This window comes from Equus asinus, chromosome 21, assembly GCF_041296235.1.
Source record: "Equus asinus isolate D_3611 breed Donkey chromosome 21, EquAss-T2T_v2, whole genome shotgun sequence".
Classification (NCBI taxonomy): domain Eukaryota; kingdom Metazoa; phylum Chordata; class Mammalia; order Perissodactyla; family Equidae; genus Equus; species Equus asinus.
Window position 1 is genome coordinate 62283069 of NC_091810.1, and position 16418 is coordinate 62299486.

Consider the following 16418-nt stretch of genomic DNA (forward strand, 5'->3'; position numbering starts at 1 on the left):
TTAAAAAAAAAATTTTTAATAGAACATCTACAAGTTAGTAATAATAAAATGTCAAGTCCATCACTGGACCTATACATGAAGCTGTGTACCAGTACTTATCAAGCTAGCTTCTATTCTTTAAGAATTAGCTTAAATCCTCTTTTTCAAAAATTTTACCTAAACGTCAAGTTAAAAATATGTAAATCAATGTTCAGTTTTCACACTTATCCAAACACAATTTTTTTTCCTCCCCAAAGCCCCAGTGCATGGTAGTATATGTAGCTGTAAGTCATTCTAGGTCTTCTATATGAGCCACCACCACAGCACAGCAACTAACAGACAGTGGCATGGTTCCTTGACCAGGAAATGAACCCAGGGCTGCCAAAGCAGCAGGAGCGCCGAACTTTAACCACTAGGCCATCAAGGCTAGCTCCGAACATAACTATTAAAAGATATTCTGCTTGATTGAATGAACATCTCACAACTGTTTCATTTTTACAGCATATATACCCAAGGAATTTGTGTACACACTTCCATTATAAAATTTAATCGGCTGTAGTATCTATTAGCTTACTCTAACCCCACTAGAAGAACAAGTGAAAAAAATGTAGTTGTTGAATGAATGCACTAGGAGAGGTGATTAAAGAAATATGGTTAGTTTCAAAGAGACTATCCCTGCAACAGCTCTAGTACCTAAGAACAGTTCTCACATTTATGCCTGGGAAAAGAATAAAGGAATGAACAAATCAATGAAGTTTTAAAGTTCACAACAGAACCCTATCAGAACCACTACCCCACTATTCCCTCTTGTCTGTTAGTCTGAAATCTATGCACTAATTTTCTCTGAAGACTCCAGGCTCCTTAAGGGTTGGAACCAAACCTCATCAATTCAACAAGATTATCATAGTGTTCGTTATACCACACATCCATGCTTTTTCAATAGTACATATGGAAAATCCTCACTGAATGCTATTCATGTCTACATAAAAACTGTTTTGGAGATTTTTTAAAGTATGCTGATTCTAAAGATTGGCTAAGTGCTCCTAAATTATCTTTAAAAATTCTTATAGAAGTATCAAACTAACGATCTTTGCCACCCAACAGCCTTATCTTTAAAATTGACACAAAGGGGTCATAATCTCTCTGAGCAATCTATTCAGTATCCTCCTTTTGGGGAACCAGCCCTTCCCCAGTCCACAGCAATATTGCTTTGATCCGTGGAAGATGGAGGAGTTAAACCAGAAGAGTGACTCAGACAAGGGCAATTAAATTAGCCCATTTCCCATCATCATAAATGGGCACAAGCCAACCCAATCGGAAGCCTCCCCTGGACTTTCGCCAGCCTTAAGGAGAAGAGCACTCTCTTATGTAAGATCCTGATTATTACCAACCACTGTAACTACGGCATGAGCTGCCAGTGGCCAGCTCTCCCAATACAGGAACAAAGCTCGCCTAAGAGGGAACCATCATGGAGGCCAGATGATCTCCAGTGAGGCCTAAAGCTAAGGAAGCAATATTCCTAGACTTTTCAGTTATCAGAACAAATAAACTAGTTTAACCTGGGCTTCTCCTACCTGCATCCTATAACAGCTATGTTTCTCCTGTGAAACATGAGTATGATATACACAGGAAAAGAGATCATTAATAAGGGAGGTGAAAGGAATTTTTTAACTATAAAAATGTTCCGCCATCCTAACTGGAAAGCACCACAAAAGGGGCTCTTAATAAATACAGCATGAGCTCACTAAGCACTTGCTAAGACAACAGATTTACTCCATCATGCGCATACCTGCTTGGGAACAAACTGATTTTAAGCAACCTATCTTGAACGTTCCATTATGTCACTCAAGCTTGATTTCAAATAATTGTAGCTCCTAACCGCTGGAATTTTCCATGTCACTTGATTATGATGAACTTAGAAAGATGGCTCATTACAAGTGGACAATGTAATAAGTAACAGACGTGTTTCAGTGTCCCAATTCTCCCACTTCCCTCCAGCAACTACTATTATGAAATCCAAATCTAACCAAGAAAGTTTTGCGGTGATTTCCCCCAAAAACGGGGGAAAGGGAGTCTCAGTTACAGACCCACCAAAAGTGAAGAAAACTAGTTCTGGGTAAACGTGGCAGGAGACATCAAGTACGTGGCAGATCTTTCCTCCCAGGTATCCGATCGACCGAGCCCCGGCGGACCGAGGGCTGGGGGAGGGCCGGCAGCAAGAGCGGGCAGGGTCGGCGGTGGCCTGCGGGCCGCTCTGCTCACCAGGAAGGAATGCAGACCACACCTACGCGCCCAGCCAAGCCAGGGCGGGGCGGCCGGGCCGGGGCAGGGGCCGTGGGTGGGAGGGAGAGGAAGGAACGGTGGAGGAGGGAAGGAGGGCGGCAGGCTGCGGACAACCTCCCCGCGCAGCCCCAGGCCCACCTCAGCAGCGTCTCGAGCGCGCCCTCGTGCTTGTCCAGCGGGCGGCCGAGGGCGGCGCGGCGCAGCTTGCTGAGCTCCTCCGCCGCGCGGCAGTACTGGGCCTGCTCCTCCCCGCCATTCGGGTACGTCTGCTGGATGAACTTCACCAGCGGCTTGGCCAGGTCCACCTCCGAGGTCTTTTTCAGCTGGACCGAGATGAACGACGCCATGGCGAGCTGCTCGACCGCCGTTCAGGCCACAGAGACCGCGGGACGGCGACGAGAACCGAGGCGCGCTGGGTACCTGGCTGGCGGACTGGCGGACCGACGGGCTGACGGACAAGCGCTGGGCCTGCGCTTCGGGTCTGGCCACTTCCGGGAGCTCCCGCGCAGGCGCAGCCCGCGGTCACGTGAGCGAGTCAAGGGGGCGGCGCCGCTCACCTGGGCCCAGCACTGCCTGCGCCGTGTGATAAGGTGTCGGCTTTCTCTGCGTGTGGGTATCTCTTCCCCACCTGCTGCCGCGGCGGGTGGACAGGGCGCTTTCATGTAAAAGTAACTATTCCTCCACTCGAACGACTTCTCGGTGAAGGACTCCTCTTACTGCCACCTGCGAGAGTTTGCGGCAACGTAAGAGCTTGCAGCCTCAGGGTTATTGTGACCTATGGTAGTTCATTCACCGCGCTGCTGTGTGCAAGTACTGAGCCTGGTAGGCAAGGTCCCTGCCGTTGTTAAGCTACAGTCAGGTAAGGACGCAGGGACTAGCATGTAGGATATTAAGATTCTTTGGAAGACCCTAATTTAAACAAGATAATTGGAGAAGGTTTCTCTGAGAAGGTGAACTTAAAATAACCTGCAGTTTGAGACGATGCTTGACATTAGGAGAGTGGCAAGGAAGAGCCTCGCAGACCGAGGAGCAGTGAGTGCAAAGGTCGTAAGAGGCAAGTACTTACCACGTTCAGGGAGTTGAAGCAAACAGTGTGGCAAAAAACTTAAGAAGAGTTTTCTCTACTCTTGAAAACTGGAGAATGGAATGAAATATAGAAAAGTAGAGAATGGAATGAAATAAAATTGGAAGAGTAACCAGGCATCAAATCGTTGAGAACCTTGTAGGCCAAGTTAAAGAATTTGTATTGTAAAATATACAAAGGAAGCTATAAATGGCAGTTAGGCAATAGTGACATGATACAATTTACGTTTTAGGAAGGCCACCCTGTGCATCAATCTGATAGTGTATCTCTTGATGGGATGTAGTATAAAGTATACAATATCGTCTATGATATACTCCAGGCAAAAATATTTAACTTGAATCTATCAAACCTTTGCATTTATTACACAATGTATAAGAAATACAGGGGATAGAGGAGCAAACTAAATGATACCATAGGAAGTAACCAAACATCTAGAAAATAGAACATTCTGCAAGATGACTGACCCCATCTCTTCAACAACTTATTCTTATGAAAAAAGCCACTGCTCTATGAAAAGAAATTTAAGGGACTTAAGAGCCTGGATTGAATCTTGGTTTGAACAGACCACCTATAAAATGCATCTTCAGGAGAACTGAAGAAATCTGAATATAGATGGACTGAGTACAAGATGAAAAAGTATTGCCTTGAAAAGGTAGAGGTCATTTACTGAAAAGAGCAAGTCACGGAACAGTATGTATGTTATGATGATATCTCATTTTGGTTACAAAATGTACATATGTGTTTTTATGTACTACAAAAAAAGCTCTAGAAGTATTACACCCTAAGGTATTAGTACACCCTAAGGTGTTAGCAGTTGTAATCTTTGGAAGTGGAAATGTATATTATGTATACATATTTTTTTATTTTTGCCCATCTTTTTTGTATGACTTTTTACAGCATATATGCTAATTTTGTTGTAAAAGTTTATTTTACCAGTTTGTAAAATTTATTTTAATTAAAATATTCCAGGTTAAAATAAATAAAATAGCCACTCTGGCTGCCGAGTAGGGAATGCATTAGAGGAAGGCAAGATGGAAGCAGGGAGGCACATCATGAGACCGTTTCAGAAATCCAGGCAAGAGATCGTGAAAGCTAACATTAGCGGGAGTGAGCCAAGTTGATGTATTTCTGACTTAAAAATTGAAGAATTTACTGATAAACAGGATAGGAAGGTGAAGAAAAGCAAATGATCAAGATGGCTCCCAGTTTTGGGGCCTGAACATCTGAACGGTAGGTAGAATCATTTACTGACATAAGGAAAACTGATGGATAATCCACTGATTGGGCCAGGGGCTGGACAGTGTTTGTACCCAAGCATTCAAGTGGAGTCAGTAAACTGACAATTGGGTATATAATATTACAGCTCCAAGAAGAGATCTTGTCTGGGAATCAACAGTCAGCATACAAATTATTTTTAAGCCCCAGGGACAATAAAGGAACGCAAACAAATAAAAATAGAGTAGAAGCTATCAGGAAATAGAGGATGAGATTAGGTGTTTTTAAGACAGAAAATAATGGAGTGTCTTGTAGGCTGGTTGACAAGACTGATCCATTGGAGAAAGAATGAAGATTCAGAAGAGCTGAGGATAACCAAAGGAGCAGAGTGCATGAATAGAGGCGAGAAAGGGTAACCAGAGCAGAGAGGGTACAAGGGGAAGGATTGGCTGTCAGAAAGGTGAGGAATATGTCATTTGTTGAGGCACGTGGAAGGAAGTAGGAAATGAACATAGATGTGGGTAACTGTGTGGCATGGATCAAGGAGAGATTAAGGTGATCCTATCTGATGGAATTTAGAATAAAATCCAAACTCCTTACCATAGCGGGATCTATCTCTGCCTATCTCTTCAACTTCATATTTTGCCACTTGTTCCTTATTTATTTCTGCGCAGTCACATTGGTCCTATTTCAGTTTCTCAAACTCGCTTAGATCTTTCTTTCCTGATGTGACCTAGGATACCTTCCCCTTTTGTTCATATCTCAGTTGAAATGTCTCCTCTCCATTATACCATCTAAAGTAGATTGCCCACTTGTTAATGTCTAATTCAGGCGTTGTTTCATTGTTTCCTTCATAACGCTTTTCCTAACTAGCAAGTATTTTGTTTGTTGATTTAATTTTTGTCTGACTTCCCCACTAGAATATAAGCTCCATAAGGGAAAATATTGTGTTTGTTTTGTATACTGTTATATCTCCAGCACTTGGCACAGGCACTCAGTAAATATTTTCAAATGAGTAAATAAGTTTTGCTGCTTGTGAAAAAAATATATTTCTACATAATCATTAATTAGGCAATAAGCCAGTGACCAAAGAAGGATCATTTATTACAGTAGGCTAGCTCGTGCTCTGATAATAAACAATTTCAAAATCTCAGTGTCTTAACATAATAAACGTTTGTTCCTTGCTCACACAAAGTCTAATATGGGACAGACCACAGTCCAGGGTATCTGTCCACCAAGCAGTGTCTCAGTAATCCGGACTACTTTGATCTTGTAGCTCAGCCATCTCAACATGAGACTCCACTTTCAAAGGAGAAGAGGGGATCTATAGCATCACATAGGAGCTTTTCACTGCCTCACCCCTCTCGCTTCCGCTCACATTTCACTGGCCAGAACCTCTCACTTGGCCCCATGAAACTGCAGTGGATCTGGGAGGGTTGGTCTTCTGTGTGCCACAAGGAAGGAAGGGAGAACTGCATCTTAGGAAACACTAACGATGCATTCCAAGGATAAGTTTCAATGGTTCCAGACTTGCTTATGGAAACATTGATCTTCCATCTGTGTAATGAAACTCTATAAAATATGTTCTTAGAGTATATTCTCAGAGTAATACTTTGGGGGATATTAAATCAATAGATTTTCCTCCCTGCTAATTCCTACTTCTGGTGGGCCCATCATTACTCCCACTGATTGAACCAATGGAATTAATTGCCTCTTTGGAAGGACAGAACCCTGCTGAAAACAGCTTTGAGTTTCAAAACAGAATTTTTCAAGTCCACGTTGAGACAACAGTCTGAAAGTAAGCCCTTGTGATTTTTGGAGGAGCCAAGCTTTGTTGAGAAAAGAGGCTTATAAAACCAAGCACAGAAGACTGTAGTAAAGAGTTTTTACAATGAATAAGAAAGTAAATAGGACAAAGATTTGATATAAGGAAATTTCCTGCAATGCGAGAAAGAGAAAGCCCTTTGAGTGCTGAGAGGCAGAGTCTGAGAGAGAGAAAGTGAAGGGCAAAAGGTAAATGAGACTGTCCTCACTTCCTTACTCCACACTCAGGGTAAACCTAGAGTGTTGGGAGGGTAGGGGGAGGGGAGCACCTAGAGAGAAAGAGGTATGGAGTAGAAAAACTCAAATAGACTTGATGAAATCAAGAACATCAAGGATGGTACTCCATGTCACCTGGGGAGACACATCCTGTGTAAGGAATGGAAAGAGAAGAATGGTATGGGGCAGGGGCGCTGGGCTTTTTGCAGCATGTAATAGCAAACTATTTGCCTCCCTAATCTATTTGCAGATTTAACTTTTGAAAAAATAAAACAAAAACTGAAAACAAGAAGAGAAAATTATCCATTTTTCACATATGGGTGTGTAAAGTTTGTCCACATGGCATCAAAATTTTAAAGAGAAATAGGGAAATTTAGCCTTTTATTTAGAATTACTCTCTGTGTAAGCCCATTTTCATCCCATGTACTGCTGATCCTATTTTCATCAGTTGCCAGTTCTCTAATACCATTCAAAGCTATTTAAATAACTGTTGCCCTTTGCCACCAGTGTCTCTTTTAAACAAGAGTCTTTTTTTTTTTTTGAGGAAGATTAGCCCTGAGCTAACATCAGGTGCCAGTCTTCTTTTTGCTGAGGAAGATCAGCCCTGAGCTAACATCTGTACCCATCTTCCTCCACTTTATATGTGGGACGCCTGCCGCAGCATGGCTTCATAAGCAGTGCATAAGTCCATGCCCAGGATCCAACATGGCAAACCCTGGGCTGCTGAAGCAGAGCAGGCGAACTTAACCACTATGCCACAGTGCCAGCCCCTAAAGGAGAGTCATTTTACTTGGGTACGGTAACTTCTGAGAATAAATATCGGCATTATTTTGAAAAAACTGCTTTTATAGAGGGTTGGCCCCCGTGGGCTAGTGGTTAAGTTCAGCACATTCCACTTCAGCAGCCTGGGTTTGATTCCTGGGTGAGGACCTACACCACTGGTCAGCGGCCATGCTGTGGTGGTGACCCGCATACAAAACAGAGGAAGATTGGCACAGATGTTAGCTTGGGGCAAATTTTCTTCAGCAGGAAGAAAAATTGCTTTATAGAGTACGCATAAACATTTCTGCCAAGAGCTGAAAATTATCTTGTGAGTATCTCAACATTGAGGGCATGTTTCAAGACTCCTATTTTCACTGAAACCCAATATTTGTTTAAGTATTTCAAGTTGAAAGAGGCATACCCTCACCCTCTCACTCGACTTTTGTTGTTAATTTGCTTTTATACGTACATAAGAATGTTTCTTTAGTCGTTCCCTCAGGCAAACGTTAGCTCTCTCTTTCAGATTCAGGGAGCAGTAAGTAAATGTTCATTAGGGTATCTTCATATTAAACATACTTGAGTTTCCTTGTAAGAAAATTATGCATATACACAGAATATATGTCATTTTATTTATCTTTACGTAATATTTATGACCACATATTAAAAACCAAACCCTGTAAATTCATGGTACAAAGGAAAGTATCAATGACATTTAGATGACCATACTAAGTTATTCAGCAAATACCTCTTGAGCTTCCACTGTGTGCCAAGCAAGATTTAAATCAAGAGAATTCTGTAACAACCTATCAAACTATGGTAGATGTTTACAGAGGTCTTGATTGCGCTCTCATAGAGATAATTCACAGGAGGACGTCTAGGAGAGCAGTTAAGGGAGGTCCTAAAATGTCAGCTGTGTAGCAGGCCTAAAGAGCAGTCAGCCCAGATCAAAGCAGGAGGATGAAGGGCTCCGGAAGGAAGATCCCACAGAGAAAAAAGGAAAGATCGGAGAGATTAGAGCTTTCAGAAGAAAGTAAGAATTATTATAAGGAAGAAGAAAAGAACGTGACACTAAGAATAAAAAAAAGACTAAGCAAGTAAGGAAATAAAATCATAGTACATATCTTGGTATGCTGTTAACAAAATTTACAGTCATAATAAACAATAAATATTTTAAGGTGATGTCTACCAGGTTTCTTCTTGAAAAATTACCATTTTCTCTTTGTAATTAACAAGTAATTTATGGGAATATACTTTGAGTCTATATAAATATATTATTCCTCATTAAACGTTTTTCCAGTAGTGTTTGCATCCTTTGATGATTCTTGCCTGAATCTGTTATTTTTATGATGGTTGCAAAATGGTAATTTTCTTATCCGTCATTCCTCCTATGTTTATTAGTTGGCATTATTCTATAAGAAAGAATTTTCCTTTCTCTCCCATTTATTTTTTTATTCATTCACTTACATATTTATATCTGCATAGACTCAGGAGTTTTTTATTTTATTCAGTAGATTATATTCATTATTATCATTATTTATTTTGGTGCTCTATTTTGTCCAAGAGTTGGCAATGGAAGCACCTTCAGGCTGGCTCCTATGTTCTTCTTCCCCAAACATTTTAATTTTTAAAATTTCAATCACAGCATAGAATTTTACAGCGAACACCTACACACCCACCATCTAGATTCTAACATTAACATTTTATTATCACACATTTCTATCTTTATCACACATCTGTCTAATCATCCTCCTATCCCTCCATCCATTAATGTTTTACTTTTTGGATCCATTTCAGAGTACATTGCAAACATCAGAAAGGAAGAGTAGAATAAGTAACTTGATTAGTAAATAGGATAGAGGGGAGTCAAAAGATATTATTTAAATGATATCAATGAATGTTGTTTAAAGCTAACAAATCAAATAGCAGAAGGAAGTAAGGAAAAGGAGGACCAAATAATTAAGAAAAAGTCATCAGTATAAAGGTAACTATTAAAACAAAAATATAAACTTTCCTAAACACCAAGAGAAAATTAAAAAGAGCAAATAGACCAGATGGAGAAAAACAGTAAGAATAACAATACATTCAATAAATATAGCACAGAATGATATGACAAAATTGAGATCAAACACAACAATCATCTAATAAACATAATTGGGTTTAAATCAACCATTGATTTAATTGATGGGCTTGTTCATGTGTGTGGTGTCAGTTGAGGGGCTGGATCTAAGGTAGCCTTGTTCACATGTTTGACAATCAGTAGATTGTTGGCTTGGGCTAGGGGAATGGCTGGGTCATGTATCTTTCATAATCCAGCAGGCTAGGCTGCACACACAGAGGTCCTAGGGTTTCAAGTGCAGCAAGAAGGGGCAAGTCCTGATAACTTAAGTGTCTGCGCCAGCCTATACCACAAATGCTCAGCCAACCCACAGAATCATGAGCTAAATAAATGGCTCTTGTTTTAAGCCACTAAATTTTGGTGTGGTTGGTTATGCAACAAAAGCTAACTGATACACCAACATTATGGTACATACAAGCAATGCACCTGAACAAAGTGATTCAGAAAGGACAAATAGAAAGGAATCGACAGAGATATACAAGGCAAATGGAAACAATAAGAATGCAGAGGTTGTTATCTTGATATCAGACAATTCAAGCCCAAAAGACTTAAATATGTTTGAGGACATTTCATAATGCTAAAGGTTAAAATTATCCAGAAAAAAAAATTGTAACTAAAGGCTACCATTAAAAGTTTTAATTTTTTTTTCCTTAAAGATTGGCTCCTGGAAGGTCTGCCTGGTGGTGTAATGGTTAATTCACACACTTTGCTTTGTCAACCCTGGGTTTGCAAGTTTGGATCCCGGGTGCAGACCTACACACCACTCATCAAACCATATGGGGGCGGCATCCCACATATAAAGTAGAGGAAGATTGGCACGGATGTTAGCTCAGGGACCATCTTCTTCAAGCAAAAAGAAGAGGATTGGCAGCAGATGTTAGCTCAGGGGCCAATCTTTCTCACCAAAAAATTAATTAAATTTTTGTTGCCATTTTTTTTTCTTTCCTCTCCCCAAAGACCCCCAGTACATAGTGCTATGTTCTAGTTGTAGGTCCTTCTGACTCTGCTATGTGGGACGCTGCCTCAGCATGGCTTGAGCAATGCTAGGTCCACACCCAGGATCCGAACCTGTGAAACCCTGGGCCGCCAAAGCAGAGCACACAAACTTAACCACTCGGCCATGGGCCTGGCCGCTACAACTAAAAGTTTTGAATAACTATGTATCAGGTAGCTCAAAATATCTATGCACCAAACAACACAGCAGCTACCATCACAGAAAAAGAAACTACAAGATTAAATTTCCAAGTAATAATTTCAAATCTGATTAGGTCTGCTCTAAATAATAGTGTGTAATACTAACCTCATTATGAGAGATGTGGCCTTGCATATTATAAGAAAGATGAGAAAGTATGTTTCTTCCACCTTGTGGTTAGGCTGTACTCTATGAAAGTTAATATTTGTATTTGGGAGATGCTGATTCAACAGTCACCTGCAAGGCCTTTAGAAGAACAAAGAGACTCATCAAGTCACAGTAGAAGTTAGTTCCTTCACCTACCTGGTACTTTTTCTGGGACCTGGATAGTCAAAGTTCCCCACCCTAACTTGGACTATAAGAGGACTCCACTGACATTACCCACCACACCCTCCCCCAGGATATTCGTCTAACCTAGTTGTTCTCAAATAGAGATAGTTCTGCCCCCCAGAGGACATTTAGCAATGTCTGGGGACGTTTTTGATTGTCACAACTTGGGGAGGGGATGGAATGCTACTGGGATGTAGTGGGTAGAGACCAGGGATACTACCTGCAATGCACAAGACAGTCCCCCACAACAAAAACTTATCCAGCCCAAAATGTCAATAGTACCAAGGGTGAGACTCACTCTTGAGAAGTGTAGTATTCAGAACAGCCTTCAAATTTTGAGGAATATACTGCTGGAGATATAGTCTAATCCATTTGGAAGGATGGGTTGTTCCAAAGAATGCATGAAGGCTGGCTTTGAGAGGCGAGAAGGAAGCATTGTTGCAGAGAGATTGGTACCTAAGAATAGGGGAGAAAAATTAGGAACTGGAGTACAACAAGAGTTGAATTTCTTGAGGACTTTTTCATTAAACTCAGGAGAAGTCACTGTCATTCTTTTTATTGCCTCAATTGTCATTAAAGGGAGAATAAAGGAACAAGAAAGCAAAAAATGTGATTGGCCCCACATTCACACGTCTGCTGACTCCATGGTAAGGAACCTACACCCTATCCTGGTGACTGTGTCCAGAGGTTCCAGGTGGTGACCATCAGCAACATGATCAGTGGTTCGTGCAGAGCTGAGACACCAAAGAGGAATACAGATATTAAGAACAAGTTTGGCAGTACAGCTAAGGGGTTTAAGATAAGTCATTCTGTCTGTTAGACATTAAGGTCCTCCTCCCTCCCATATACCTTCACTCAATGATCCTTCTCTGTCCTGATCTTCACCTGGGTACCCTCATCTCTCCCTCTTTGTCCTTTGTCTTAAGCCTAAGGGATAAGGATGTAGGTCAGGCCTTACATTATTAGTGTAATCTCATTCTCAAGCATTAGTAGTTCCAAAAAAAAAAAAAAAAAATGACCCAATTCTGACTGTTGAAATATAGAAGAAGTTTGCCAGAGGTCTCAGAGAAGGAAACTTTGTTGTTCTTTTGAGAGAATTTCTGAATGTAACCTTACTTTCCCTAAATGTGATGAAGAAATACATCTCTGTATGTCAGAGTTCTTACTTGCACACACTAGAAATGAGCTGTGGATAGTTTATTCAATTTTTTAATTTTAATAATAAAATGTTATACAAAACAATATAATTTAACTTAAATTAATTAAATTAAATTAAATTAAAAATGATAGGGGCCAGCCCAGTGATGTTGTGGGTAAATTTGTGCACTCTTTGGCAGCCTATGGTTCACAGGTTCAGATCCTGGGCATGGACCTACACACCATTCATCAAGTCATGCTGTTGCAGCGTCCCGCACACAAAATAGAAGAAGATGGGCACAGATGTTAGCAACAGTCTTCCTCAAGCAAAAAGAGGAAGATTGGCAACAGATGTTAGCTCAGGGCCAATCTTCCTCCCCAACAAATAAAAAAGTAAAAAATGATAAGATTTAATAAAATAAAAAATTTTAATTTTAAATATGTTAAAAGGATATCAGGGTGTTCACAGAATCTCTGGAAAGGCCAGAGAATCAGGTTTCAGGGCCACACAGGAGAATGTATCCTATTGCAGAACTGCTCCAGAGAAAATACCACTGCCAGCCCACTGAGCACAGATACCCCACTGGCAAAGGGTGCTGGGCCCAGCAGGCTTCTGCCAGAACCTCTGCAACTGCAGCCTCTGGAGATAGTGCTGCCACCCTTCCCAGAAGGATTTCTGCATGGTTCTTGCATCTTCATGTCACCAAGTTTGAATGTTTGTATTGGCAGAGCTGCAAGGTAGACTGGGAAACAGAATTTCTGGATTCTACATTCGTGAAGTAAGGACTCATAAAATGGAGAACTTCCTGTAGGAAAGGTTTTCAAAGGTGCCTTGCAGCCATAAAGAATGCATATGTCGGGGCCGGCCCCGTGCCTGAGTGGTTAAGTTCGCGCGCTCCGCTTCCGCAGCCCAGGGTTTTGCGGGTTCAGATCCTGGGTGTGGACATGGCACTGCTCATCAGGCCATGCTGAGGTGGTGTCCCACATGCCACAACTAGAAGGACCCACAGCTAAAAATACACAACTATGTACTGCGGGGCTTTGGGGAGAAAAAGGGAAATAAAATCTTTAAAAAGAATGCATATGTCAACTGTACCTTGGGAGCTGTTGGCAACCGTCTTGTGACCTTGATGAGGAATTAGCCTTTGGATGAAACTAACATGCCAGAAGTCAGAGAGGAGAGCTAGAAGGAAACTGGGTCACCAATGATATCACTGAGATGCCGAATCAAACCAGAGCTGATGCCCACCCTGTTTCTGGGATCTAGGTCCATGGCCCATTAAATCTGCATTGTTGTTTGAACCTGTTTGAGTTGGATTTTCCTGTTACTTGCAAATGAATGTATCTTAAATAATATATAAACAAAAAATAATTGAAAAACACTACTAAATTCTTAGTGGAATTTATGGATTACAGTGTATGTGTATTTTAAATTTGGATATATGTTACTAAATTACCTTCCAAAGTTTTGCACTAATGTTTACTTCCACTAACAATTTGTGAGAGTTTCTTCCCACCTTCACTAACATTGAATTGTATCCTACTTTTTAATATTTATTAACGTGTTAGATGAAAAGTAGCATCTCACTATGCTTTTAATCTTCATGTTTAATTAAAAAAATTAATTATGAATGAAGTCAGAACTCTTTTTAAGTGTTATTTATATTTCTTTTTATTGTTAACTACTTATTTTTATTCTTTTGCCCTTTTTCTATTGGATTACCCATGTCTTTCCTTATTGACACCTGAGTGCTCTTTGTTTATTTAGAAAATCATTCTTTTGTCATATATTTTACATTACCATTTTGTCATTTGTCTTTTGGTGTATATGTCTGTTTTTAACATTCAAATTAAACAGGTGTGTCTACGCCCATACCACCCGGAATGTGCCTGATCTCAGAAGATAGGCAGGGTTGGACCTGGTTGGTGCTTGGATGGGAGACCATCTGGGAGTATCTGGTGCTCTAGATATCTATATCTATATCTATATATATATTAAACATGTATACACGGTACATCATGTGTACTGTATGTTGGTGTCCTTCCATGGTAGACTCAGAAAGAGGATCCATAGGATCAATCTTGCTTATAACTGGCTTTAAGAATGAAAGATGCATGAATTAGTAAAGTTGCAACATACAAAATCAAATATACAAGAATCAGTTGCATTTCTATACATTAACAGTGAACTATCAAAGAGAATTTAAGAAAACAATCCCATTTACACTAACATCAAAAACAATAAAATAGGAATAAATTTAACCAAGGGGGTGAAAGATCTGTATACCGAAAACTATAAAACATTGATGAAAGAAATTGAAGAAGACGCAAAAATGGAAAGATATCTTGTGTTCATGGGTAGGAAAAGTGTCCATGGATTGTTAAAAGTGCACATGGATTGTTAAAATGTCCATAGTACCCAGAGCCATCTATAGATTCAATGCAATCCCTATCAAAATTGCAACAGCATTTATCACAGAAATTTTTTTTTAAATGCCAAAATTCATATGGAACTACAAAAGACCCAAAATAGCCAAAACAATCTGGAGAAAGAACAAAGCTGGAGGCATCACTCTTCCTGATTTCAAACTATGTTACAAAGCTATAGTAATCAAAACAGTGTGGTGTTGGCATAAAAACAGATATATAGATCAGTGGAACAAAATAGAGAGTCCAGAAATAAACCCATGCATATATAGTCACTTAATTTTTTTTCCTGAGGAAGATTTGCCCTGAGCTAACACCGTTGCCAATCTTACTCTATCTTGTATGTGGGTCACCGCTGCAGCATGGCCACTGGCAAGTGGTGTAGGTCCGTGCCCAGGAACAAAATCTGGGCTGCTGAAGCAGAGCACACTGAACTTAACTACTAAGCCACAAGGCCAACCCCTATAGTCAATTAATTGTTGACACAGAAGTCAAGAATATACAATGGGGAAAGCATAATCTCTTCAATAAATGGGGTTGGGAAAATTTTATATCCACCTGCAAAAGAATGAAATTGGACCCCTATCTTATACTACACACAAACATCAACTCAAAATGGAGTTAAGACTTGAATCTGAGACCTGAAACCATGAAACTCCTAGAAGGAGACATGGGGGTAAGCTCCTTGACATTGGTCTTAGCAATGATTTTTCGGATTTGACACCAAGAGAAAAGGCAACGAAAGCAAAAATAAACAAATGGGACTACATCAAACTAAAAAAGTTTCTGCACAGCAGAGAAACCATCAACAAAATGAAAAGGCAACCTAGGAAGTGGGAGAAAATATTTGCTAATCACATATCCAATAAGGAGTTAATATCCAAAATATATGAGGAACTCATACAATTCACACACAAGAAAAAAACCAATTTAAAAATGGGCAAAAGGACCTGAATAGATATTTTTCCAAAGAAGAAATACAAATGGTACATGAAAAAGTGCTCACTAATCATCAGGAAAATGAAAATCAAAACCACCGTGAGATATCACCTCACACCTGTCAGAATGGCTATTATCAAAAACATAAGCAATATGAGATGCTAGTAAGGAAGTGGAGAAAAGGAAACCCTTGTACACTGTTGGTGGAAATGTAAATTGGTACAGCCACTTTGGAAAACAGTATGGAGTTTCCTCAAAAAATTAAACTTAGAACTACCATATGATCCAGCTATCCTACTTCTGGATATATATCCAAAGTAAATGAAATCATTATCTCAAAGAGGTATCTGTACTACTACATTCACTGCACTCCTATGTTCATTGCAACTTGTGTCTGTGGACTGAGGAATGGAGAAAGAAATTGTGGGCTATACACACACACTCTCTGGAATGTTATTCATCATAAAAAAGAAGGTAGTCCTACCAATTTGCAACAACATGGATGAACCTGGAGAGCAATATGCTAAGTGAAATGAGCAACAGAGAAAGACAAATACCGCATGGTGTCACTTGTATGTGGAATCTGCGGGGAAAAAAATCAACCTCATAGAAACAGTAGCATGGTGGTTGCCAGGGGCTGCGGGGTAAGGGAAATAGGGAGAGGTTGGTAAAGGGTACAAACTTTCAGTTGTAAGATGAATAAGGTCTGAGAATCTAATGATAACTTGGTGACTATAGTTGAAAAAACTGTATTGTATAATTAAAATTTGCTAAGAGAGTAGAACTTGTTTTTTCATGCACATACAGAAAAGGTGATGAATGTGTAAACTCGATGGTGGGAATCCTTTCACAATGTATATGTATGTCACATTGTCCACTTTAAATATATTACAATTTTATTTGTCAATTATACT

At 40.1% G+C, this 16418-nt stretch overlaps 1 protein-coding gene across 2 annotated transcripts in view; it reads right to left on the reverse strand.

Annotated features, from left to right (window-relative positions):
- Positions 1-6857, reverse strand: part of PDCD6IP (programmed cell death 6 interacting protein) — a 70875-nt gene extending 64018 nt beyond the window's left edge. For both annotated transcript variants that reach the window (XM_014827552.3, XM_014827551.3), the window contains exon 1: positions 2401-6857. In XM_014827552.3, coding sequence (XP_014683038.1) covers positions 2401-2609 — 209 coding nt within the window. In that variant the 5' untranslated portion in view covers positions 2610-6857. The remainder of the gene's footprint in view (positions 1-2400) is intronic.
- Positions 6858-16418: the final 9561 nt, after the last annotated feature.